We start from the raw sequence: 27,960 nt of genomic DNA on the forward strand, positions 1-27,960 counted from the left end.
AAATAAATAGAGAGTGGCAAAAATTTCACTCTGGACTGTGGCGATCTCTAACTTCATTCGTTGATAAATACAGTATACCCCTATGTTCTAGGCATTTTCTATTTAATATGGAAAATATCAAAGAAACGTACATTTGTATCTTGCCACCTGGGGCTAACTGGAAATATTCATCCACTTTCTCACTCTCCACTGTTCCCAACACCAATATTAAGGTTCCCTCAATGACTGCTAATGCTCCTAGACCTACATAATTCTATTCTTAGAACCTACAGAGTCATGGAATTTTATGTAACTTAACATCTTACTCTAAACCTATGTGGAATCACCCCTTAAGGAAGACGTTAGATGCAATATGATACAAAAACAAGGATCACCTGTCTCACTTGGAAGATGTCAAACTGTGACACACCAAGAATTATCATAAGCTTACAGAAGCTATAGACTACAGATAACCATTAGGGAGTGGCTAGTTAAGGATTTACTACAGACTAATATCAATGGAGAATGAAGTATTCATATATCTTGTAACAAAAATCTAAAGTTATAATTAAACCACAACTGTTTAAATGAAGGTTCAGAGTGATTTAACATAAAAATATAAATTCTGACATCTCCTATGTCCTTACAAGATGCCTCAAGCTATAGAGAGGCCCTACAACAATCTTTATTGGCTCCAATAACATAGATTTGAGAGACTGAGAGAGACCCAAATATGTAATTTATATATTTATTTAGTTCCTTGCATTTTCCTTATTATACTAGTCTAACTAGGCAGACAAGAAGATATACCGGTAAGCTATTGCCCTGACTGTTGTAATATTTTACAAGCAGTTATGCAAATTAAGTGAAATGGAACTAAGTTGAGGTTAAAATTGTATGTGTTCATATACTCCTTGCACCAGTGCAAAATGGAAACTGTATATGTATTATAATTGTATACGTTTAACCTGCTTGTTTTTAAAGTGATTACATAACTATACAGTTGAATGACATCCCTTTAGGGCACTATACTAATTCATTGTGGGTTTAGAAAATAAGAAATTATCTATATGATGTTTCTTCTTAAGTTCAATGAGCTTACTTGGGTGTTGAAAATATGTATGTAAAACTTCTACCATTTTTTGATAAGTTGGCCACAGATGTATACTATTTAATGGCATCTCTGCTAAAGAACTTATTCCTATTATACCTATGTTAAGGGTAGTCAGCTGAAATATGTGGCTACATATTCAAGTGTTAGAGTGACAATATACTCACATACCTTTTCAGGAATCAACTCACAGCCTAATTGTCCAAATGGGCATACTGTATATTAGAGATGAGCAAATTGTCATCTCACGGTGTGTACTGTGCTCCTGCCAATAAGGTGCATCAGTAGATGAAATGTTTATCAACTGTGATCTTGTCAAATAGCTGTATTGTCTGTTGAAACTAATCCCCAAGCTGACATATTTGTCCAGATAGTCAGTATGCCTGAACCTTGGCAAACTGATCAAACAAATATGGCCATGTATGGCACTTTCTGATACTAAACCATTAAAAAACCTGCCATTATTATTGTTACTACTACTAAGAATGATGATAATCATTGAATAAAAAAGAACAAAACTTGATGCGAATGAATATAATTCATTCAACAATTGCCTGGAGAATAGGTGAGAGCTGTTAATTTTGCCTAGACCATATGATATAAAATCTCTGCGTTTTCTGACATATTTCAGAGAATAGTCTGCAAAGCTAAAAACTTTTTTTCAGTTGTTTATTCAGAAATTGTTTGCCAGGGAGATTCTCATTTCAAAACTTTCTGAATTATTTTCCTCATCTGAAGGTCTGACTGATATAATGTCTATTTACTAAGGCGCTGGCCATACACAGGCAGATGCATCTATGCAGTTAATGCTTTATGCACCTTTATTTCTCTAATAGGGAATATTTGTAGAGCTCTTCTTGCTGATTGAAATGTGGGGAATGGCATTTCTGTTGAAGCTGAAGTCGGCCTGTTTTGGTAAATTTTAATAAATATTAGACACATTTCTCTAGTTTGTTAAAAGCAAAACTAAAGAAATCTCTAGAAAAGGGATTGTGCCTTCAGATTCTGCGTACTGCCCTAAAATGCATCTTCTTTTACACTGCTGAATTTAACTTGGGGCCCTGAGCCAGGTGAAAAGGCTTCTTTGCAAACCTGAATCAAAATTTCACCCAATTCCCTGCTACAGTCTGAATTGCTGTCCTTATAATGAACTTTGCAATGCAAAAGGGTGTCTTTATGTAAAAGAAAATGCAAGTGGGAAAAAAGAAAAACGCTTCCTTTCTTGGTTACTGCATACTTTTGTGTCCTATTTTTCAGTCGACTTTTTGGCAAAATACTGCATCTTCAGCCAGGAGAAGTTGGCTGAGTATAAAAGGGCTTTTGAAGCGGTAAGTGTAAATTCAGAGTTCTTTTCTTTTGTTTTTCTACCCCCCCCTCCCCCATCACTCCTCCTATGTCTGTAGACGGTTAAGCAGAAATAATAAGCAACGCTGCTTGTGGTACACGGCCCATGAATTACTCCAATATCAAATGTAACTTTAGAAAGGAGGCACGCTTTATTCTTTCGAAGCCCTGTTCCCCAAACCATTCTTTATTTACATGCCGTGAGCCTCAGCGATGCACAGTCATTTAGAGCACACACACAAAAGAAGAGGCCATTAAACAAATTAAAAGCAATGGGGAAGACTAATACAGTACGCTTGGAATCTGCAATTTGATTAGTCTGAATGTAATACACAAAAGCCCCGCCAAAAAGGGAGGGGGAGAAAAACTGCTCTTTCATAAACTTCTATAATTTAATAATGGCGATGAATTTCCTATTTCTGGTTGTAAAATGACCTGTTAGTGGAGAGGGCTTTCATAAAATATATTTTCAAGGTGTTAGATTGCTTTATTTATGCTTCTATACGAAGTGTACTCATACAGCATGCCATAATCCAGTATATTTTGTTCTTTTGGACAAAGTGGGCATGTAAACTTTATTTCATATAGACAGCGCCGGATTTCAATGTGCGGCGCCCCTAGGCCGCGCGGTCCGACCAGGCGGCCGCGCGGTCCTAGCGCCCACCTCACCTCCCCTTCCCAGCGCGCCGGCGTTTTTTCACTGGCGCAGCTGCTGTAATTGAATGGGGACGCACGCGTCCCCATAGTGCGGCTGGGCGGCATGCCGCCCCTATTTTTTTGCCGCCCTAGGCCCGGGCCTATGCGGCCTTGCCGCAAATCCGGGCCTGCATATAGAGATATGTTTGCTATATATGTGTAAATATTTTCCCAGCAGATTGGCTATAGCCCTGCCAACTTCAAAGCTGTATACAAATAATCCCTGAACTAATGTCATTATAGTAGCCATCAATATCACAGTCACAATCATATTCATATTTACGAACAGTTTGTCCAACCTATATACGAATAACTATAGATCTCTGGCCCAGATTACTAAATCTCAGCCTGGATTTATTACCTAAGAATAATAACCTTAAAAGCAATGTTACTAAACATCAACCACAGCCCTGAAAATCGGTGGTTGGAATGAATCCTTCCAACATCTATGGGTAATATTTATTCATCTTGACTTCTTCAACTTTGAAGTTATTTTGAGTAAAATATTATTTATGGGAAATGCTTGCCATTTAGATTCCCCATGGTCATAGAGTTAGAATCTTCAGCGTCCCATCAAGTTACCTGTTCCATAAAACAGGTAGAGATCGTTGGATTTCTAGGCAGCACCTAGAAACTCAGCTTACCAACAACCTCCCACTCTAGAAACAAAGCATTTAAAGGGGTTGTTCACCTTCCAATTTTTTTCCCGTCCAGTTGTTTTTAGATTGTTCCCCAGAATACAGATTATTTATACTTTTATTTTTACAATTTTTTCAAAATGTAAGTTTAAAATTTAATGTTCCTGTCTCTGGTGTTTCAGTCTGGCATCTAAGTGACAGAGTCTGAACTGTTACGATTTGCTACATTGGTTAATACATTTCTCAGCAGCATCTATGGAGTATTAACTATTGTATCAATTCTAACAACTGCTTTTGATGAAACTCAGGGATTCTGCTCAACAGGGACAAAGATAAACAGTTTACAGAGTTGGTGACCCCCTTCCAAGAGCTGCTTCAGAAAGACATAAGAAGGTGGAAAATTAAACTTTACACTTTAATATTAGAAAAATAGAAAGCAATTGAAAAAATGTTTTATTTCTAATGAACAATCTGAAGCCAACTGAACAGAAAAAAGTGTTGGAAGGTGAACAACCGCTTTTAATTAACTTTTATGTATGGTGTAGAGAGGGAGGGTACTACGCAATTCCGGCGGATCCGACGCGGTGTGCCAAAACGCAGTCGTCCGGTTAGATGCCACGGGTACATAAGGTAAGCTATAACAATGTCGGATGGTGTCGCAGCGTCTGCATCTGGCAGTCGATACTGCAACAAGATTCGACATTTGTATTTCTTACCTTATTTGTCGTCGCATTTGACTTGATGCCAGCGTTTTGGCAAAGTGCATCGGATACGCCAGAATCGCATTGAAGACGCTCGTGTATGTGTACTCGTGTACCCTTATAGTCTGAGACAATTTGCAATTGATTTAAATTTTTTATTATTTAGATTTTTATTCAGCAGCTCTCCTGTTGGCAATTGCAGTCCAAATTACCTTAGAAACCAAGAATTGATTTGAATAAGAGACTGGAATATAAATAGGACCTGAATAGAAAGATGAGTAATAAAAAAGTAGCAATAACAATACATTTGTAGCCTTACAGAGCATTTATTTTAGATGCGGTCAGTGACCACCATTTGAAAGCTGAACAGAAAGAAATAAAGTCAAATAATTTAAAAACTACAGAAAAGAAATAATATCAACCAATTAAAATTTTGTTTAGAATTAGTCATTCTATAACATACTAAAAGTTAACTTAAAGGCGAACCCTTTCATGTTGCTGATATTGCAGCCTTTTTTGATGGCATAAATAGTTTTCCCCTTTATACTCACTGTGTTTATGAAATAAGTAGTTCTTTTTCATTTACATGATCATTGTAACATTAAACTATATAAAGTATTTCTTAAATGCATTTAATCTGAGGTGGACAGTGATGGAGATGGATATCTCGACTGCCTGGAAGTTCTAATGGCCTTAAAGGAAATTGTTCCACCAGGAGCCTTAAGCGATGCTGAAGAACTATACGTGTACAGAGTAAGTACAACAAAATTAGAATATCTTTTATAAAGCCATACCCAGGTACCCTGTGACGTTTTTGAGATTATTAATTGCTTCAACCCAGAGGAAGTTTGTGCACAGTTTATACTTTTATCAGTTTTCTTCAGATTTCCAATAACATTTTATTTTGTGATTATACTGTTTATTCTGTGCATTACAAGAAATAGACACAACTAACTGGGTTTTGATTGTGACCATTTTTCCAAAGAGTTCATTGGATGAACAAAGAGAAATGGAAACTTTTGCATTCACTGTCACACAGTTCTTCAAAATAGCCACTGCCCTCTCCCTAAGCGAAAAAAGAAGTCTGCCTTACTGTTTGGAGCCCAGTATTGTTTTGGCCTTGAAGATGTAGACATCAGGCCTCGGATCTAATTTCGTTATAAAACCATGGTTATTTAATACTTCTGTCAGAGGCTTTTATTTTCATAACATGATTCAGGTAGTTAAGTGTGGATGTGTTCAGTGAATCAGCACGGTTGGAAAATATTTTTTATAACAAAAAAAGAGTATAGAAAAGGCATTTTTGAAATATTTCCTTTCATCAATGCATTGCCTTTTTGTTCCATTGTGTATGCCTTTATATAGTATATCATGCCAGTAGTAGATTCAGTTGGATCCGCATCACATTTGATAAGTCCAAAAGCTGTTGAGAAGAGTAATATAACTAGACATTTTGCACAGTCTAATGCAAGTGATATATCTTTTTTCTCTGTACAAGGGATTTAGAAGAATGAGGATAGGAGTTAGAGAAGGTGATTTGGTGGGCCATTTAGCAAAAATGGAGGTATTTTGTTTTTTTTATTTACATACTCGCTTACCACTTGGTCTTAATTACAAATTTTACGTGACATCTTTTACTTAACTTACTTACATAAGGCACAGACATTTAACTATATGCTCATAAAAACTTCAAGTACTAGGTCTACATATAAAGAAAAAATGTTTGAGAAGATTGAACTTTTTTGAGAAATATTAGTGGAACATTTACCCTGATGTATACTTCTTTTATGGTACTTTTCATTTTAAATGTTTTAATCAGGGCACATTTATATACTTTTTTGAGAATTCTGAAATATATTTTTGTTTTTTTATTATTTGTGCTGAATCTAGGCATACTGAAAAACCTTAACAATGCATTTGTATAACGCTGCTCTGACATGTGAGTGTTATGTGGCAATTTGTGATTGGTTTCAAAATGTAAAGGGAGGGATCTCTTTGGGTTTAAATATTGGTGTCGAACTGGGTATCATTAATGCCTATGATTAAGTACCAGAGGGTATGAAACGTGTAAGGCAGAATAACAGTTGGTCTGCATGCCTATTTTTTTAACCTAATCTTAAATAAAAACTAGCTTTTTAACTTTATTATAGAGTTTTGGGATATTTTTTTGTTTTATGTTTTATATATATATATATATATATAGGCCAGAGTGAGGGGCAGAAATGTTGAGTAAATAAATAACTTTTTTTCTACCACTATACAAGAGTGCCTTTTTTTTCGATGGTATATTTATAACAAAGGCAGCTGAATATGTGTTGCGAGTGCACCAAACAGAACTGTTTTATATATATATATATATATATATATATATATATTCATGTATACATACCTTGAGTAAGGTAAGTTCCCAATGGAGACTGAGATGTAAGTTGCATGTATCACAAAACTCTCACGAAAATAAATATGAGCTTATGCAAATAATTACGTTCTTAATTTTATCAATCACAAGTCTCAACTGTAACATTTGTCAAATATTCAAGCTACCTTTTAGCAATGTCTATCTATGTTCAGGAGTCAGTTAGCTTTTGATTGACATTTAGATTAAGTACATTGGTGTGTGAATAGACAATGTATTAGCGCTAAATATCTTATAAAATAACCGACTTTGCACATAGAAAGATGGATTGCTGTGAGAGAGAAATATTTTCTATTTGCATCTTGCCCTTTTCTTATTGATTAAGATAGTTCCCTTCTATATAAGTTAGGCAATAAGCATTCCCATCAATCATATTCCTGGGGGAACACATCAGCTCTACTTTGCATTGGCACACATTGACTAGAGATTGCTTGTGTGTCAGGTTGCACACAGTCGATATTGTACTGACCTTAACCTGGCAGTGAACTCTAAGAGGCATCATTATCACCATTCCCATTCACACAAGAAGTACCATTCACAGCACACATAAGTCCTCCTCCCTGGAGAAAAATGATAGGCAGTTATCTTGAGGTCCCACTAAACTACTGTATTTAGAAGAAGATATTTTTGATTTATGGCTTTAATTGTTTAACCTACTTAGAGTAAACTTGTGACTTGTATTACCTCTATATAGTCATGCTTATATGCACTATGCAATTAATTTTTTACAATACATTAAAGGGTGGTACACTTTCAAGTTAGCTTTTAGTATGTTATAGAAAGGTAAATTTTAAGCAACTATTCATTATTTGTTTTTTTATAGTTTTTTTTTCTACTGACTCTTTCCAGCTTTCACATGGTGGTCACAATGCCTTACAAATGCTCTGTAAGGCTATATATTTATTGTTGTTGCTACTTTCTATTACTCATCTTTTTATTCAGGCTCTCTCCTATTCTTATTCCAGTCTCTTATTTAAATCAGTGCATGGTTGTTAGGGTAAATTGGACCCTAGCAACCATATTGCTGGAATTGCAAAATGGAAAGTTGCTGAATAAAAAGCTAAATAACTCAAATACTACAAATAATAAAAAATGAAAACCAATTGCAAAATATCGTTCTCTACATCATACTAAAAGTGAAATCAAAGGTGAATAATCCCTTTAAGAATACAAATAGAGGACTAGTGGTGCGATTTGTACATTTAAGTTGTTTCCTGTCCAGGGAACCTATAATAATTGTGAATTTCCCCTTGCAGGCCTCTTAAGCATTTATTACAGCCTTTAGTTATTATAGTTGAGTGTCTGCATTCAAACAAGCACAGTCAACACATCTCTCCATTTGTACTCTTCATTTGGTACATGGTGGCAAAAAGCCAAAAGCACCCAATGTGCGCAATAATAGGCATGTAAAGCAATCCTTGTGGTATCTTAATTCTTAATTATCCTGCAGTGGCAAAGGCTGAATTGTAATTCAACATCAAACAGATATCATATTACCACAAGCTGGCTTCATTCTAGTATACTAATCTAATAGATGAACCAGTTGGGAGGCAGTAGCACTATATCATAGAGCCAACTTTTATTCCATAGTCCACTATTCATATTTCTATTAAGACACAGCAATTCAATAATGTTTGCTATTGTTGTTCCCCTTTTTATTGACTCTATCAGTACCATTTTGTCCATCTGTCAGCATTATTGTAAGCCATCTCTCAATCAGACTTTAAAAAGAGCGTATTACCCTGTAGTCTTTGACCTTATTTAATGAATGCCCTTCCTGTAAAATAATAATAAACATGAATCAGTATAGGCCTTTGTTGTTTGCGGTATTGTGTGTTTACTCTGTCGGTGGTTTCTTTTTCTAATGAATTGTAAAACCACAAAGGTAGCCAAGGGTTTTCTTTTGCTTAGCTTGAACGTGTGCCTCCATCAAACATTCCTTTTATTCGCTAACTCCCTGTTTTGTTTTGCACATTAAAAAAAAATGTCAAAAAACCTACACAAAGTTTTCAAAGGGAAAACAGAGAAAGGATAGGGGTACCCAGAAGAATACACATACAGCCATCTACACTGTTATAGGAAGACTTTCTACTTGGAAAGATCCTGAAGACAAGAACCTGGTTTCTGTGGGTTTATATTCAGTACTTAAAACACAAAGGCAACTGGATGAAAAAAAAAAAGATTTTTGTGTTTGCGATATAAAGCATTGTAGGTCACAAACACAGTTTTTTTCCCTCCAAGGAATGAATGTATTGAGAGCAAGGAATATGAAAGGACCTATAATTATCCTTAACATAATACTGGTTATAATAGTATTTTAAAGTGCCTCGTGCAAAGTTGATGTGAAAGTTCTTAGCAGACTTTCATGCAAGAAGACAATTGCTTGTAATGAAAGCTGAAATAGTAGGAAAAACGTGGAGGTGGGAGATTAAAATATGCTCTTACATCTCAATTTTGACAGTGGTTTAATCAAACATAAAGGGTTTAAGTGGTGCAAACTCTTCCTTCTCTGAAAGACTGAAAACATTTGGGATATACTGTTATTAGCTGCATGCATAAACTTGCCCTTTGGCATTTGTCAGCCCTTCCAATGCAATTTACTAATGCATATAACTTATCGTATGTGTTGATTTAAGGATGAAAAATATCCAGAATATAAATTTGCCCTATGTTCTATTTATTTTACCTTCAACTGATACTAGGTTAGGAGAGAATAGATCGTTATTGATGACAAGCACCTCCCCTGTGATATTTTGCCAGTTGGTGCTGCTTTGTTGCTTTTCTTCTACTGAAACTTTCTTATATAACCATGTAATAACAAAGCTAGTGCAGAATCATATATAGGGGTCTTGGTATATGAACCCATAACAGGCATAAGAGATGTTTGCTTTCAAATAAAAGATCAGTGCAATAAGTGCATGTTATAATATATTGTATGTAATGAAAAGTGGCAGCCATAAGTAACAAATCAGAATATAGTGAATATAATAACCCCTCTTGTAAAATATAAGGACATTATAAGTTACAGAGGAGTTCCATTACCATATAAAAGCACAAGGCCAAGGGCTGAGTGTTTTTAGACTGTGGTGACTTCTAATATCCACATTGAGTGGTGCTAGTCCCTGGGGTTTAGGAAACAATAAAGAAAATTAAAGGGAGAAAGTAATTAAAGTGGCTATTGTTAGGCAAGACAGCATCTAAAACAGAGATACACGGAGGAAAGGAACAGCAAAAAGTATATCTCCATTATTCCCATACTGTATATACAGGGGTATATGTTATGCCAAAAAATTATCTGTATTGTGCCTTTTTCATGCCCTTTACTGCACTACTACACATATAACTGTATATATACTGTATGTTATTATTTTCTTTCTTCTAATAAAGGGCTGACATACTGTAGTCTTTTACTGAGTACTGTAAATTCTTGTGTAGAGTAATATCATTATCTATCTTTGTCTTTATGGTGTAACATTTGTTTTGACTGTCTAGCTGTGTTTTTTACTTCTATTATCCTATTGTTGAAAATTGGTTAAAATATATTTTAAAAAAATTTAAAAACATGTTGCAATGCCTATAACAACTTTAAAACAAAATTTAAAGCACAACATCCCGATTTATACCGTGAGCATATCTATACCTTGAGCATATCTTAAAGAGATATGCTCAAATAAATATGCTCTTCTCAACACTTTTGCAATTCATTTTTGAAATTGTTTACATTTGCCAAGTTGTGTATGCTTTGGTAAGGAGGTTCTTCACAGTGGGTCGGCGGTTAATTGACTATGTTGCAGCATTCTAGCCCGTCTTATTTTGCAGAATTGCCAGTTGAAAGATACCAATTTTTCTTTTAAGGTGTTCGAGCATTGATGCATTACTTGCCCTCTGTATTTCCAAACATTCCCCTAATTTCTAATAGTAGTGGCTGTCACATGGGAAGTTAGTGACTGTAGTTAGGAAAGGGAACTGACCTACTGTGTATAACCACAAAGTGAAGGGTTGTACTTGAAACCAAAATGTCAAAAATCTTTGCTATACTATATACAGTAGTAGGAAATAAATTACCAATGAACGGACGCTGCATCTTTTAAACCATAAAAATATAGTGATGCTTTTCCACTATAGAATAGTTAAGGCAATGAAGTCAAATTAGTTTTCAAGAATAGTATATTTACTACCCCCATAACATTTTTTTATTTTGGGGGGAGGTTTGTTTTATTTGGGTTTTTTTTTTACAAAAATAAGTGCAATCACAATATTTAGTCTTGCCTTTCCTCCATTAACACCTCTTGTAAATCCCTGGAAAGGGACTAATCCACAATATAATAGCCATAAACCAGCACCTTAATTGAATAAAAAGTATGATGAAAATAAACCGGATACAGTTACTTATCCTCCAAATCCCCACTAAGTTCACACATAGGCCACCAAAATCAATTAATGACCTCAACCCATACACAGTTTATTTTCATTATTTTGCTGTTGGGATGATTTCATTGTTTTGCATGCTATGCTAATGTAGCTTGAGTTTGCAGCAATCAGGGCTTATTATGCTTCCCTCCAAGCACAGCAACAATCTGCTCTCTTTTTGTATCTTTCCTCATTGCTGCTCTGTCCATCCCTTCTTTTTTTTCTCCCCAGATTTTAGAGATTGTGGACTATTATGTAACAGATGGCCTAACAGACCTACGACTCTTTGCTGTGATGGCTAGCTTGGCGCAGAAAATAGCAGCACTAGAGTAAGTATTCAAAGACGCGGACGCTCATGAATTTTAACTCATTGATGACAAAAGAATTAAACAGGGTGCAAACGGCTTCATCACTAGAAGGAGTCATTAACAGACTTGGATGGCCCTCCAGTGATGAGTGTCCCTTCTTTGGGAAGAAAAGCTGTCTCTCTTAATGCAAGATTAATCAAACTCATCCACAGAATTAATTACGTTAGGCAGCCAAAAAGAGTTTACCCAGAAATACAGAGGAATTAAGAGTTCTTATTAAATATTATCTTCACATGGTGCAGGAAAAATGAAGTAGCTATATTTAAATAAGTCACATAAGGATATTGTAGGTAAGAATCAATAATCCTGTTTCTCAGAATTATACATTGATAACAACCATGTGATCTGCTGTCACTCCTATGCACTGATGTATTGACCTTTAAATACACAGAGACATAGAACAATCTTATTATGCTGGGGGCATTTTCATTAAGTCTTGCATGTAGGTCTTTGTCAAGGAGCAGAATCACAATAAAAAAGAGTGAAAAGTAATGTAGAAATAGGAAAGTGACTGCAGTGTATTGGGCTCTCATTACAGCCTGGTACAACTGCAATCTCTTCTCTGTCACCCCATTTAAGATTCTTGTTAAATAGTTTGTCATCACTTGCCCCAGAGTTTTAAATTTTTGGGGACTTGGTAGTTGTACAGTTATAGTATATATTATGAAAAATACATTGCCCTGATTTTACACAATTTTTTTTTCTGGCCTCCTGAAAAAAGTAAAATGGGGGTTCTACTGTGTGTGTAGCATATCTTGAGCATGACATGCTAATGCTATGTTTTTTATGATATTAGACTTCACCAAATCCATCATTTTCATAAGTAAGGAATCCTCCAATAAAGATTTGTTGTATTTGGAATAAAACTGGACACATAATTTGCATAATAAAATATGAGAAAAATCATATGATAACTAATTATTGCCTTCAGTTGTCCTGAGCATTAAACTCACATAGCTTGGTAGTTGAACAACCCTCTTTATTAGCTACCACTTGCAAAATAATAATCAGCAGTTCCAAGAAGGTCTGAACTGAAATTCAAAATAGGCCCTGGCATTTCAAGTTCACAGAGGACCAAACAGCCCTCAACCAGCCCAATAAATATCAACTGCCTTTGGCATCTTACAGCAGCCCTTCTGGCATCTACCAGACTCTACAGATTGACAGTCTAAGTCAAGGGTGTAACTACTGGAGGGTGAAGGGGGTGCGACCGCATTGCCTGCACACGGGCTGACCCTCCTTAGTTACATTACTGGTTTAGGCCTGGCTCCAAGTCTCAAATTATTGTCTGCATTAGTACAAATCAAAACTTTTTCTTGCAGATTTGCAAACTGCCCTTAAGTAAAATTTAAAACAATACATCATATGTTATAAAAGGCACTCAGTAACCCATAGAAACCAATAAGATGTTTGCTTCTAAACAGGTGACCAGTAAATGCTTCCTGCTGATTGGTTGCTATGGGTTATTGCTCCTGGGCAAACTTAGTGTCTTTTATTACATAATTCCAGACTTTTACGGGCACTTTCTAACCTATTTCTCACTTAACTATCACACCCAGACAACAGAACTAAATTATTTTGCTGACATGCTGATCTGCTCTGATAAATGTCTCTGTTAGTAAAAATTAATTTCTGACTTCCAGGAAAGTGTTAATAACGGGGGAAAATGTGAAATTTTGGGAATCTTTTGGCATTCTTCAGTTTGCATTTAATTAAATCTGCCCCTAAAGTTTGAAAATCAAATCCTGGATTAAATGAGAATACCTTCCAAAAATAACAGATGGGAGTAGGAGGAAAAAGCATAATTCATGAATGAGGATAGTTGATATCGTAACACAGTTATTTTTCTTAATACATTTATTTTTCTACCCCTTGCATTTCATGAAGATTGAATTTTATTACCTAATACAGGTATGGAATCTTTCTGGATAGTGGGTTTCCGGATAACGGATCCCATACCTGTACAAGCTTTCATCATTAAAATTATCTCATTGCATTATAAAGGAGTGACATAGAAACAGGTGACATTCATCTTGCAAGAGAAATACACTCACATACACTAGTGATTCAATTTTATAGGTTTCAGCAACCTTCAGAAACCAGAGGACTCTAATATTCTAATTATAGCTTTATGTAGACAATTAGCAAAGTGAGCTTCTCAGCAATCTGTCTGCTACATTGTCATTCTGCAGGGTTTTTACTAACTTTTAACATTCACAAGCCCCACGCTGATGCTGAATGCAAGGATCAGAGTCTTACAAGCCGCTCAGGAGAACTTGTTAGCGTTGGCCCAGTGGGTCAGGCACACAAAGCAAAAAGTCCCCATTATGTTTGCTGTGAGACTCTGTCCATCTGTTCTTCTCTCACCATATGGTGTATAATCAGCAGACAGTGGAGAAATGTTGCCTTAGTGCAAATGAATGTTGTAAGCTACATGAAATGCCATTCCAGCACGATGATTACCATTTGCATTATGGAGCTATTTTTCTACATGGTAATTGATGTGTGCCGTTTATTATCCTTTTAGTAAGTAAACTGTAGTTCAGCATGTTAGTTAGCTAGCTAATTTACAGCACCCTCTGTATTTATGTATAATTGAAATCCTTTTATTTTCACAAGAATGAAAATGTATTGTTTTAATAAATTTAAAGGCTAAGTAAAGGCCCTATTTATCACCAACTTTTTTAGGGACAGGGGGCAATGAATACAGTGCTGATGAACACAGTGCCCTGCACTTTGCAATGGAGGCTTTATAATATTGCTACCCTTAGTGCACTAGTACTTGCACCCAGTAGACATTTATAAACTGGAAAATCATCAACTGAAACAACATCTATGGGCTTATTTATTAAACTGTGTAAAATGCTTTAAACCACAAAAATTGTATAAAAAGGAGCAAAATAAATGTACTCTTTATCAATTTCTGTTATTCTTCTTACACAATAGGAATATCACCATTTCTGAAATCAACAAGCAGAATCCATGGTAAATTTAAATGATAATAATTCTGCAGAGTTTGATTTACTCCACAAAAGTGCAACCCTTTATTATACAACCTCAGAGCTGATGTAATCTAGGTCTGGACTGAGAATCAAAATAGGTCCTGGCATTTCAAGAGGCCCAAACATCCCCCACCAGCACCAGAAATAGTAACTGTCTATGGCATCTTACAACATCCCCTCTGGCATTTGCCAGAACCCACAGATGTATCTAAGACTTTTTGTCATTTGTGGCACTTAACAAGAATATGAAGTCGATTTAATTTTAATACTTCCAAGATGGTTTAATTTTAGCACTTCCTGTAACTTATTGTCCTGCAGAACATCAGAGAAGCTGATCAAACTAATTACCAGTCCACTGAGAAGACCCTGGTAATGATTTGCTCAAAGCTTGCTGCTTAGAGCAGGGAGAAGATTATGTTCAAAGGTAGATGGGGAAGGGTAAAAAGCCTAACAACAGTTTTTACAGCCTTTTACACCAAAATATTACACAATTTTAGATTCATGTCAGTGCTTGTAAAAAAACCTATATCATTTTACACAGTGTAGCATGGAGGTAAAGTGGTGATTTTTGGTGTACTCTGATTCTGCTTTGTTACACAGTTTGATAAATATATAATGTCAAATTTACTTAATACAAAAAAAAATTATGATTTTTATTAAAGGTGCTGAGTAAGCATGCCCAATTTGCACTTTGTCGCCTGCTATAAATAGTGTATGGGAATGGGCTATCATCAGGTATGCATACTGTGGTCCTCCATTAAGGACTATGGCAATGAAAACACATAGGCATAAGGCACAAACTCAAAGTTGAATAGAATTTTGGATTTGATATACAGGTATGGCATCTGTTATCCGGACGCCCATTATCCAGAAAGCTCTGATTTTGTGGAAAGGCAGTCTCCCATAGACCTTATTTATTTTATTTAGATTTATTTTTTATTCAAATTATCTTAAAAAAAATGTATTCAAATAATCTAATTTTTTTTAAATGATCTGCTTTTTCTCTGTAATAATAAAGCAGTTATTTGATCCAAACTAAGATATAATTAATCCTTGTTGGAAGCAAAACCAGCCTATTGAGCTTATTTAATGTTTACATGATTTTCTAGCAGACTTAAGGTATAAAGATCCAAATTATGGAAAGATCCTTTATCCGGAAAGCCCCAGGTCCCGAGCATTCTGTACAACAGGTCCCATACTGTATAAGAAAAGCTGATTTGAATTAATATAATCCACCCCCCTAATGTCTCTGACCAATCAGAGGAAGCCTACAGCACCCACCTAAAGGTGCCTAGCTCAAGGTATGTGGTTCCACCAGACTAAGTATGAATTTATGGCAACAACTTTTTTTTTTTGGCTTTCATTTTTTTTATTTTTGCAGCTGACTGAATATAGTTGTAGATTGAGAGGTTCCTATTGCTTGCTGTTAGAGTCTGCCTACAATCTATGTCCCAACTCTATAAACTTGGTTGTTCTGAAGCTTTAGCATTGTCAGGTTTAGCTCTCCAGTGATAAGATAGCAAAGCAGTGTGTGCCTGCCACGTGTAGCCTCTGTAATATATGAAGGTGTGCCACTGAGATTTTCTAATAAAGATAAGAACTTTCTCATCTAGGAGCACTTCTGCTATGTGCCGGCACACCTTCCTCTAGACTCAGCAGCATGAAACTTCAATTATTCCTGATTGCCTATCTTTACTCCGTCCATCGTTCACTTTTATAACATCTCTTTCAATCTGTTACAAACAGCATCTCATTGATTATAATTAATGCTCTGATTTTTCCCTTGTTTATTGCATCCTTATTGTGTTAAACATTACTCGAGGGAGAAGCGAGTGTGCTGGATCTCAGGCCAAGAAAGCAAACTTAAAAGCCAGCTATTATTTGCATGATTTAGCAAGATTTAAACATTAATTAGACTCTCTCTGTAAGAAGACTGTGCAGAAATCAAGGCTCGTGGACAGAGAAATAAACATGAAAGATACCGCATGATAAGAGTTTGCTTTGTGTAGCACCGTCATTCTCTATGCCATAAAAGCTAATGATTAAAATGTTCAATGGCCTTCAGATAATTAAGGATTTATAGTAAACTATAATGCATGTATGTATGAGCGCTGATTTTTTTTAAAGAGACAGTCAAATGTAGCCACAATTTCTTCTAAGTACAGCCTATCTGAAATGAATGTGACTTTAAAAAGGTTGTTTACCTTAACTTTTAGGGGGTTATTTACTAAACTCTGAGTGCAAAAAAACACAAAAAATTTGTTATTTTTTTTTAGTATAAAATTTGACTTTTCAAAAATCAGGAATTTTTCTTAATTTATTAAACCCCGAGGATGGAAAAGTCTGAATCACAAAATCCGGCATCTCGGACCTGTCGAGGTTGTATATAAGTCAATGGGAGAAGTCCCAATGATTTTTTGATGTGTGCTGGGTTTCGTGCAATACCCCGAAGTTTTCAGGCAAAAGTTGGAGTTTTCGAGTGAAAAATCCGAAGAAAACGGATGAAAAATCCATAAAATATTTTTGAGAAAATGTAACAATAAATAAGCGTAAAAAACCAAGCGGATTTGATCTAAATTTGTAGCAGAAAATATTGAGATAAATTTGGCCTTTGATAAATAAACCCCTTAGTGTGAAATAGAGAGTGATATTCTGAGACCATTTGAGATTAAATTTCATTTTTCATAATTTGTGCTTTTTGACTTATTTAGCTTTTTATTCAGCAGCTCTCCAGTTTGCAGTTTCAGGAATCCAGTTGCTAAGGTCCAAATTACCCTAGCAACCATGCATTGATATGAATAAGAGACTGGACTATGAATAGGAGAGGGTCTGAAAAGAAAGATGAGCAAGAAAAACGAGCAATAACAGTAAATGTGCAGCCTTACAGAGAATTTGTTTTTTAGATGGGTTCAGTGACCCACATATGAAAGCTGGACGAGTCAGAAGAAGAAGGAAAATAATTCAAAAGCTATCAAAAAGAAAAAAATTAAGGCCAATTGAAAAGTTTCTTAGAATTAGCGAATCTATAGCATACTAAAAGTTAACTTAAAGGTGAACCATACCTTTAGGATGCACATTTATCAAGGTTCAAATTTGAAATTCATGTGAGTTTTTAGAACTCCCATAAACTCCCATCAACTTGAAGTTTGACCAATCGAAATTTATTAATAAAATCGAATTTTCTCAGCTTGGATGAATTTAATCAACCCAGATAATTCAAATCGAATTTGATTCAAATTAGAAAAGGCAAACATCACCAAATTGATCCATCAATTAATGTGGAAGACAAGGGCAGATAATAATGACATAATAATGAATAATAATGCTAACTGCATTTCTTTTTCTGCATAACAAAAATTGCTGCCGTTTTGAGCAAATAACTGTGAAGACTCACCCTGGTGGGGACAGCGGGGACACCTGCCGAGACAAACCAGTCCATCCAAGAGCTAAGGTTCCTATGGCACGAGTGGCGCACACTTCTGGGCTTTATGCGCTGAACATATGACGTTTTCGGTGCAAAAGTTTGAATATTTAAAGGGGCCCGTTTTTTTAGTTCCTGGTTGAGCTTATCTGTCTGATATCCTCCGGTTTTGATCCCTGCCTATCTGACTTTGCTTGAACACTGCCTATACTGACCTCTGCCTGCCTGACTATTCTTGAACTCTGCCTGAACCGACCTTGAGAAGTTGGTATTGCCTTCCGTCCTAAATACTTGGTAATGATCGTGCCCCTTTGCTTGTCCAGAACACTTGCTTTGCTCCTCTCAAATTAAAACCTGGCGGCATTTTAGTAGCTGAGGGCTCCAAAGGCGGTTGCTAAAGGCAGAAGATTGAGCCTTGACTGGGAGCCTAGCACTTGTTCTGAACTGAGGGAGCCATTCGTGACAATAACTTTCCATGTACGGTGCTAAATTCCCTACAATTCCTTTCACCTTTCCTCTCATATAGCTACAAGCATCTGCTACGGGGAAAAGGAATATCTTGCAGACAAAGTCCAAATGTTTGTTAATCTGAATAAGCATCAGTCATAATATCATTTCCATAAATATCATCAATAATTGAAATTATACCTTTCTGGAGACACACCACGCAAGCAGTGTCGGACTGGCCCACACGGATACCAGGAAAAGTCCTGGTGGGCCCAGGTTTCAGTGGGCCCTCATGCTGCTAAACATTTGTATAGTATGTAAAGAAAAGAATCTAGGAAGATAGAGGTTGAGTAAGGAGAGGAAGAAAAATAGTACTAAGAGTGAGCCCCTGGTCTAAGATTAATTGGTGGGTCCCTGGTCAAAGGTTGTTGGGTGGGCCCCTGGTGTCCCAGTCTGACACTGCATGCAAATGACACCACCAACCTAGAAAGGGCTTATTCAAACCAGAAATATTATGGCTTTGTTTATGCTTTTCTTCTTCCCTTCTTCCCCACTACCATTATATCATTATTGTTATGATGGTAGGACATGATGATATTGTACATCCGTGTAATCCCTCATAACAGATTATTTATAATATTTTCAGATTTGCAGTCATAATGATTTGTTGAACTTTTCATACTTACAGGAGTCCTCCACTCACAAACTGCATTATACAATTTGAAGAACATTCCAAAATATATTCATTTAAATTTACAATTATTTTAAAGTTTTGTGCATGTCATTATTAAAAGAAGTATCTGTCTGGCTGGTTACATGCTCTATGCGTCTCACCCTTGAAACAATATAGCAGAAGCTACCTGATTAAAAGTTCTAGAGGAGAACTGACTACATTGTTTCAAGAGTCGGATCCAGAGAGTAGAAAGAGATAGGCAAACACTGATCTATGTGCAACTACATTAAAAAAGAACATGAAAACCAAAACACAGTACAGGTGTAGGATCCATTATCCGGAAAGCTCCAAATTACAGAAAGAATATCTCCCAAAGATTACATTTTATCCAAATCCACATTTTTCAAAATGATTTCCTTTTTCTATATAATAATAAAACAGTATGTTGTACTTGATCCCAACTAAGATATAAATAATCCTTATTGGAAGCAAAAACCAGCCAATCATGTTTATATGATTTTCTAGTAGACATAATAATGAAGATAAAAATTACAGTACGATCCGTTATCCTGAAAACCCTAAGTCCTAGGCATTCTAGATAACAGGTCTCATACCTGTATAGGCAATTCCAGAATTTAGAAAAAATGTATCGCTACACCAGAGACATTAAACAACGTTTCACTAGTTCTAAACACCTATGCTGCCTTTATGATTGCAATGTAATATTCCACAGCAAATATAATATTCGAGAGCAGAATTGTTCGGTATGAATATAGCTTGTTGGTAGAAGAAAACTGCAAGCTTGTTCAGGAATTGGCTGGGAGGATTCAAAGGTTTGTTATGAGAGGACTGAAAATTTGCAAAGGGACTTTTTCCCACTCTTATTAATTCAGGGCTGTATAACAGCACCTCCTCCTTTATCTGCCTCGTAGAATATTAACCAAGAATTGATATGAATATCATCTGAGGGCAAATCATTGCAAAACATTTATTAAATATGTTGTATCACTTTGAGAAGACAAAGTTGTTCCTCTGGAATCAGAATGGGGGGGGGGGGTAAACATGTGAGCTCAAAAGAGGGACTAGTTTCTACTTTACTCACATCTCACTCAGAAGTCCTGCATTTAAAAATGCCTCTTAGTATATCCATTGGTGTGAAAGATTTTATTATTTCACCCAAGGCCCCATTTAGGTTCTATTGCCCAGGTATATCATGTGATCACAATAACATCTGCACTGACTTCTATTAGGGGCCCTCAAATTAAAAGATTGGGTCAATCTCTGAGTCTTTAACAAAGTGGAAGTAGCAAAAGATGATTTTTTCTTCCTCGACTGCAAAACGGGTCATTAAATTATGATCTAAAAAGAAAACTTTTTTATGCAAAAGCCAAAGGTTTTACTTTTCTTCTACTTGTAAGATTTACTTTATACTCTCTGCTAAAATGAGGATAGGTCATAATGTAGAAAAATCAAGTGAATATAATCTCTTTCATTTGCTCCCTGTAGCTTTCCAACGTCATCTTAAGGACCTGTAAGAAATGTTTTATAATGTTTTTAATGGGAATATGTAATCTATAGCAATATTGCTACAAACAAAAAATGGCTGATCTAAAATCCCCAACATACTTTAAAGGAGAAGGAAAGCTACAGAGGCATTTTATTGCCAATAGATAGCTGCAATAGTGCAAGCTAGAATGCTATATTTATTCTGTAGAATGTTTTACCATATCTGAGTAAAAAGCTCTAGAAACTTACTGTTTGTTTAGTATAGGAGCTGCAGTATTAACATGGTGTGACATCACTTCCTGCCTGAGTCTCTCCCTGCTCTGGGCTCAGATTACAGTAGAGAAGGGAGGGGGGGAGGAAGAGGAGCAAACTGAGCATGCTCTTGCCCAGGGCAATGAGGTTTAAGCTGAAAACAGGAAGTCTGATACAGAAGCCCATGAGTACACAATAGAAGGAAAGAAATGCTGTGTTTCTTTTGACAGGAGACTCAGAGCAGCACTACTTTGGGGGTTTACTGGTATATTTAGATGGACCTTTCTGATAAGGCTTACTTAGTTTTAACCTTTCCTTCTCCTTTAAATGAACCCCTGGTAGAATTCTGAAAACTGGTAGATGCTGGAAGATGTAATGGCTCATTTACGAAAAAAAAGTGCGACATGCAAAGTGCAAAGACATACATAAATGACCATTCATTGTACCCAGAATGCAGGGTTTTTTTCATAGAATTCCATGTCATTGCAGGCACCCCCAGTATGCAAATTAGTATCTGCTTTGGCAAAGGCATGTAAATAGCATTACCAGGTCATGATAAAGATTATCTAGTAGAATTTAGTCTAAAGCTTAAAATCACTGAAAATTGATAAAGAATATACTTACTTACTAAGAATTATATTTTTGTTCATTGGGCATTAGGGAGGTTTAATGATTGTACAAACAAAGCACTTCGGGGTCTATCGATCACGCTGTATAAAAATTGCAATAAAATGTTGCAGGTGTTGTTGCCCACAGCAACCAATCAGATCTTTGCTTTGTTTTCTAACTTGCAGGTAACTGATGTTAGGGGTGCCTAAAATTTGGCACCCCCAAGTGGAAAAAGACTTTCCTTCTCCTTTAAAGTCACTGACTAACTCAGAGTTAGAGAGCAGAAAAGCAGGAAGTAGTGTTCTGGCTATTATGTTAGACATTGAGTCACTAAAGCCTTTATACTACTATATTACATTTTTGGCTAACTAACTATATTAGAAACATTTTTTATTTTGCACATACTATCTACTTACCCAGTTTTTATTTTTACACTGAACTGTTCCTTTAAACATAGCTGCAGCCCATTATACTGTGACGTTCCATGATGTAACTACACATCGCATTTGCATTTTATGCATTATTGATCTTGTCATTTTCCTTTCATCCTTCATTAGTCTGCAGAAATAAAATTTGAAATGTGAATGTGAAGATGAAACCAAACTGGGACTTGGGTTATTATCTTGACATTACGGGTCAGTGTAGAATATTATCGGTTCAAGACCCAAATAAAGGATCATTTAACTGGAATGTCAACTCTGTTTAAATCTGAGTGTTACCAGTTGCTTCTTTCATTTGGGCAGCCAATGAGAACTGTGGAAGTCATTCATGCATGGCATTGTCCCAGTGGCTCTGGTCCTGTAGTGTCCCAGTTTAATAGGGCATTCAGAGCTCATTAGCAGGGAAAGGCATCAGCACTGACCGCTGCACTGCCACACGTTGGAGCTAATAGCCTCAGAGAACAGAATCGTTTCTGTTTCTGCTCACTTGTTGTGAAATCCTTTCAATGTCAACAAGTGGTCATGACGGCAGGGGCCCGCCATTCGATGAACAGTTTTATCCGTTGCTCTCCTGAGCCAAACTTGTGTCCTTGTTCTTTGTTTGACCCAGAATGCATCCTGAACAATCACAAAGGCTTCACAGCGATTCATCATCAACTCATCATTTTAGCCAGCAACTTTACCCGCCAAAAAAACTGGCCCCCTTCCTGACATAGTTTTTAATAGTGTACAATAATCTATCTTGTTATTTGGTCAGCAAATACGTACTGGCTGTATAAAGGGCTGGTTCACTTTTAAAATAACTGTTATTATGTTATAGAATGGCTAATTCTAATCAACTTTTTAATTGGGCTTTCTTTTTTTCTAGTTTCTGAATCATTTGTCTTTTTCTTCTGACTCTTTCAAATGTATTTTTATTACTGATTTTTATTACTCATGTTACCATTCAGGTCCTCTCCTATTCATATTCCAGTCTCTTATTCAAATCAGTGCATGGTTACTAAGGTCATTTGGACCCTAGCAACCAGATTTCTGAAACTGCAAACTGGAGAGCTGCTGAATAAAAAGTAAAATAACTCAAAAACCACAAATAATAAAACCAGTTGCAAATTGTCTCAGAATATCATTTTTACATCATTCTAAAAGTTAATTTAAAGGTGAAGAAGCCCTTTAAAGGAGAAGGAAAGGTATTTTACCTTGGGAGTGCCAAATGTTAGGCATCCCAAAGTGATCGTTTGTACTTATCTGAAACCCCGGGCCGGTGCTCCTATCAGGAGAAAATTGCACTGGTCCAGGGATTCTTCCAGCGAGCACCATGGAGCGACCGTCTTCTGGCTTGTAAGTACATGTGATCTCTTGGGGGAGCCTAACATTTGGCACCCCCAAGTTGAAAGACCTTTCCTTCTCCTTTAATAGATATGTATAGAAATATGTTTCTTCTGGGTTAAAATACACTTAATAACTGGTCTAGTGACCAGTGAGATTTATATATATATATATATATATATATATATATATATATATATATATATACATACACACTATCTATATATATATATATATATATATATATCTATATATATATCCAGAAACCCATTATCCAAGAAGCTCAGAATTATGGGAAGGCCATCTCCCATAGGCTATATGATTTTGAATACTATATGACAACTGGAAGTTAATAATAACTCAACCCAACAAAGGTGATAAATTACCAGATGAACATAATCCTTGTTTGCATTACAGAAATGTAACTAACTTTTTAGTAATACTGCGGCATGTTTAACCCTGGTTGCTAGGGATGGTCCTGTGCATTCCTCAAAATCTTTATACTTATCATGAACAATTACAATTTTTCAGGAGGGGAATGTAATATAAGGAACAGGCTCTAAGTTCGCCCCCAGGATCAGTAAATCATAGCAACCAATACAATGTTTATTTTTAAACAGGTGACCAGGAAATGCTAATGCTGATTGGTTGTTATAGGTTACTCCTCTTGTGCAATCTTAGCGCCTTTTATTACATGTAGAGAAAGGCTGGGTTTAGTAATCCGTAGCAACCAAAAAGATGTATGCTTTTAAATAAGGGACCAGTAAATTCTAGTGGCCGATTGGTTGTGATACACTAGGTCACTAGAATTGCATCAAACTTTGTACCTTTTATTACTTCTGGGATAGACACTGCCAACTTGGCATGTCTTTCTTCTTAATTCAGATTCTCCAGTTCTTTCATTGTTTAATTGCCCTTCTCTGAACTCTTTCAAGATTATTAATGTCTTTTGTATAATTGTACTGTGTGTTTATAATAAGTGGTCAAACCAGTAATTTCTAATAAGAAAGTAGTATTCTCATACCCTGGATCTCTGCCCTTTTTATTGTGCAAAATACTGTAGAGCTGTGTCATCCAGATACTAGACACTTGAAGCCCAATATAACTATTGCTCTTTTGTTTTATTATTAATCTTTCTCTGCAGGCCTCTCCTATTCATATTTCATTCTCTCACCACTACTTGGTTGCTAGGGTAATTTGGACTCTAGAAACTAGATAGCTGCTAAATTTACAATCTAGAAAACTGTTGAACACAAATATAAATAATTAAAAAACACACATAATAAAAAAATAAAGACCAATTGCAAATTGTCTCAGAATATCACTCTCCACGTCATACTAAAAGTTAATTGAAAGGTGAACAACCTGTAGCAAACAAGTTGTTCTGCTTCCAAGTCTGAGAGCTATATGGTAAATAACATTTGTTAACAGAAAAATATGCTCAATTAAAAAAAAAAGTATTGCTTTATGCAAAAAAATGTTACCTTTGCACATATTTAGGGGAGTATTTACTAAAACTCGAATTTATCTAATTTTTTTATTAAAACAAAGTCAACCTAACTGCCATCCACAAATTTAACTCATTTATAATAAGCTCGAAAAAGTCAGTGCGAGAAAATGTTGCGACAAAATTGTGCAATATCTGCCATTGACTTCTACATGACCTCGACATTTAGCAGCCCCATGGGCCTGTAGAAAAATTCAGACCCTGAGTACAGTGTATCAAATAAAATATCTTACTCCAAAAAAAAGGGGTGGTTCGTCTTTAAGTTAAGTTTTAGTATTTTATAGAATGCCTAATTCTAAGCAACTTTTATATTGGTCTTCATTTTTTCTTTTTTTTGGTTTTTGAATTATTTGCCCTCTTCTTCTGAGCTTTCAAATGGGGGTCACTGACCCCATCTAAAAAACAAATTCTGTCAGGCTACAAAATTATCGTTATTCTACTTTTTATTTAGCATCCTTCTGTTCAGGCCAGCTCCTATCCATATTCCAGTTCATTATTCAAATCAATGCATGGTTGCTATGGTAATTCAGACTATAGCAACTAGACTGCTGAAATTGCAAACTGGAGAACTGCTGAACAAAAATCCTAAATAATTCAAAAACCACAAATAAAAAAAATAAAACTAAATGCAAATTGACTCTCTACATCATAATAAAAGTTAGTTTAAAGTTGAACAACCCCTTTAATGGGGCTCATTTACTAACACTAAACAAATTTGCATCCTAGGCAGTAATTCAGCCAGCTGCAGGTAGAACAATGAGAGCAAAAAATTGATTAGTTGCCATGGATTACTATACAGTTGTTGATAAATGAGTGATATTTTTGCACCACAAAAAGACAGGTCTTAAAAATGCACAATAAAAAAAACCATGCAATACAAACAAAGAATATTACATTGTGGATGTTTATACTTATTTATGCACATTTTTTTCTATTTATTTTGACTTTTATTACATTTTGACTATTACAACATACTGTATATTGAACAAAAGATTTGCATTTCACAGTAGGAGTAATTTCCCCTTTCACATTAATCTACTTCCACAGAGACTCCCTCAGAGAGCTACCAACAAACTCAACCTCTCACCTCTTTTTCATTTATGGTTCTATGCTACAAGGCACACTTAACAAGCCAATGCAGAATTCACTATTGCACTAGCTGACCATGATCCAGATTATCTGGTTGCTGTACAACATGCAAACAGGCTTTTTATATGAATATGATGTAAACAAGGTATTTATAGGTGTCTGAGCTCTTTCAAAACACATGAAAGTTGCACATGAATGGTTGTAGCTGCCAAAATGTAACCAAAAGATTTGTAGTACAGTAAGGGGCAGATTTATTAAGGCTCGAGTTATGTTTTCCACAAAAATTCCAGTTTTCGAGTTGTATTTTTTGGTCAAAACTCACTTTTCAAATTTTGATCAAAACTCAAATTTTTTGAGATTTATTATACCCCAACCTTAGAAATAGCTTGAATACAAAAATTCACCATCTAAAACGAGGTCATGTAGGAGTCAATGGCAGAGGTCCCTTGAACCATTTGAAGATGTTAACAGCCTGCATGATGTTCGAGGTTATTTTTGGAGGGTTTTGCCCAAAAACTCGAATGATTCAAGCAATTTGAGGTTTTTTTCACTGAAAACTTGATTAATTCGTGTTTTAAGGTTTTGGGACTCAAACTCACAAAATCAGGTTTTTCCCATTCATAAATAAGATACCATTTGAGTTGTGAGTTCAATCGAGGTATAAAAAAACTCTAACACTCGACCTTTGATATGTAACCATCTAAATGTTCATGTAGATGTGTGCAGTTTATGTGTAGCTTGATATTACTGGCCGCCACAGCAAGTGCAATTTGGGACACCAAAACATTGGTAAGTTGACCTATTCTATCAAGATAATATATTAAAATTGCTCACTGGGACCTCTACACTCCTGGGACCCCCAGAGACCACAGGGTCTGCTTCCTCTCTATTTACGCCTCTGAGTATTGCAGAATCCGTATATATTTTCTTTCTGTTTGTTAGAAAACTGGATTTTCTTGGGCATTGCAGAAGGCAATGAACCTAGAACAGTGCTTTCAGAATTAAACTCAAATTATGATTTTATACAGTGAAGTCTTAGGAGCCCTTAAGCAGACAGGAGGCCATAAAAATTCTCCAGAGTGCCACATCTAGCCCATGGGTCTCCAGTTGGACCATTATACATTAAAAAATGTAATACCCGAGGTGTTGTCTTTGGAGGGGCAGTCCTAACAGAGCAGCAGTTGTAGGGAGGAAGAATGAGGTAGGACAACATGGTGGCAAGAGCAAGAATACTTCAGCACTCTTCTTTTAGGTTTGACGACACCTTAGATTATGTTATTGTTAAAGTACAGAAGTTGCTAGATCATGTTCAAACAAGAGCAGAAGGACCTTTGGTCAGACATATTTCATGAATAATGGGCCCCTGCAAAATCACATTTAACTTATGTATTGCCACTGATAAAAAAGGCAACCCTGCTCAGGTGAACTCATATTGGAATATTAAAACATTATAAATGTACCTTGACCAAAGCGGTTTCTTACCATGAAAGGTTTCCACCACAGTGATGCCAGGTGCAGGTGGCATGAAGTAATGGCAGGCTCTATTTTGATCTTGGACACAGGTCACTGCATATTTTGGTGCTTGCGATGTCTGGCGCGTGTTGAGGTATGAAAATTTGTGTTTCAGTAACTGGAAATGATCTGAATACACACATTGCTTGTTTCTCTAGAGCAGTTGAGCACATACTGTATATTGATGTTTGATTTGAAGCAGATGCCCCAATTTTGAGTGGTTTGTGCTTTTAAGCAGCCCAAACACATTAGGCCAAAATGCCTGTTCCTCAATTGTTCCCTATGAGAATCACATGAAAGTGCTTGTATCTGCAGTTGATTATTTTCTGAAAATTCATACTATTTATGTTTGCTTTTATTTACATTAAGATGTTAATCCTATAATAAGAGAGGAGGGGGATCAGCCCACCAACCCTTTATCCCCACTGAGGATCTCAAAAGGATCTGAATGTCCTTTCATGAAATCTGAAAGGATATGAAAGCCATTCTTTTTGAAGGGAGAGTTTGGCCCAA

The 27,960-nt window shown here is 35.9% G+C and overlaps 1 protein-coding gene across 1 annotated transcript in view; it reads left to right on the forward strand.

Moving 5' to 3' along the window:
- Window positions 1-27,960, forward strand: part of LOC121401483 — a 93,925-nt gene that overhangs the window by 53,524 nt on the left and 12,441 nt on the right. The window contains exons 8-10 of the mRNA XM_041586275.1: window positions 2,348-2,418; window positions 5,112-5,222; window positions 11,527-11,624. Coding sequence (XP_041442209.1) covers window positions 2,348-2,418; window positions 5,112-5,222; window positions 11,527-11,624 — 280 coding nt within the window. The remainder of the gene's footprint in view (window positions 1-2,347; window positions 2,419-5,111; window positions 5,223-11,526; window positions 11,625-27,960) is intronic.

The sequence above is a fragment of the Xenopus laevis genome, chromosome 3L (assembly GCF_017654675.1).
Source record: "Xenopus laevis strain J_2021 chromosome 3L, Xenopus_laevis_v10.1, whole genome shotgun sequence".
NCBI classification, from domain to species: domain Eukaryota; kingdom Metazoa; phylum Chordata; class Amphibia; order Anura; family Pipidae; genus Xenopus; species Xenopus laevis.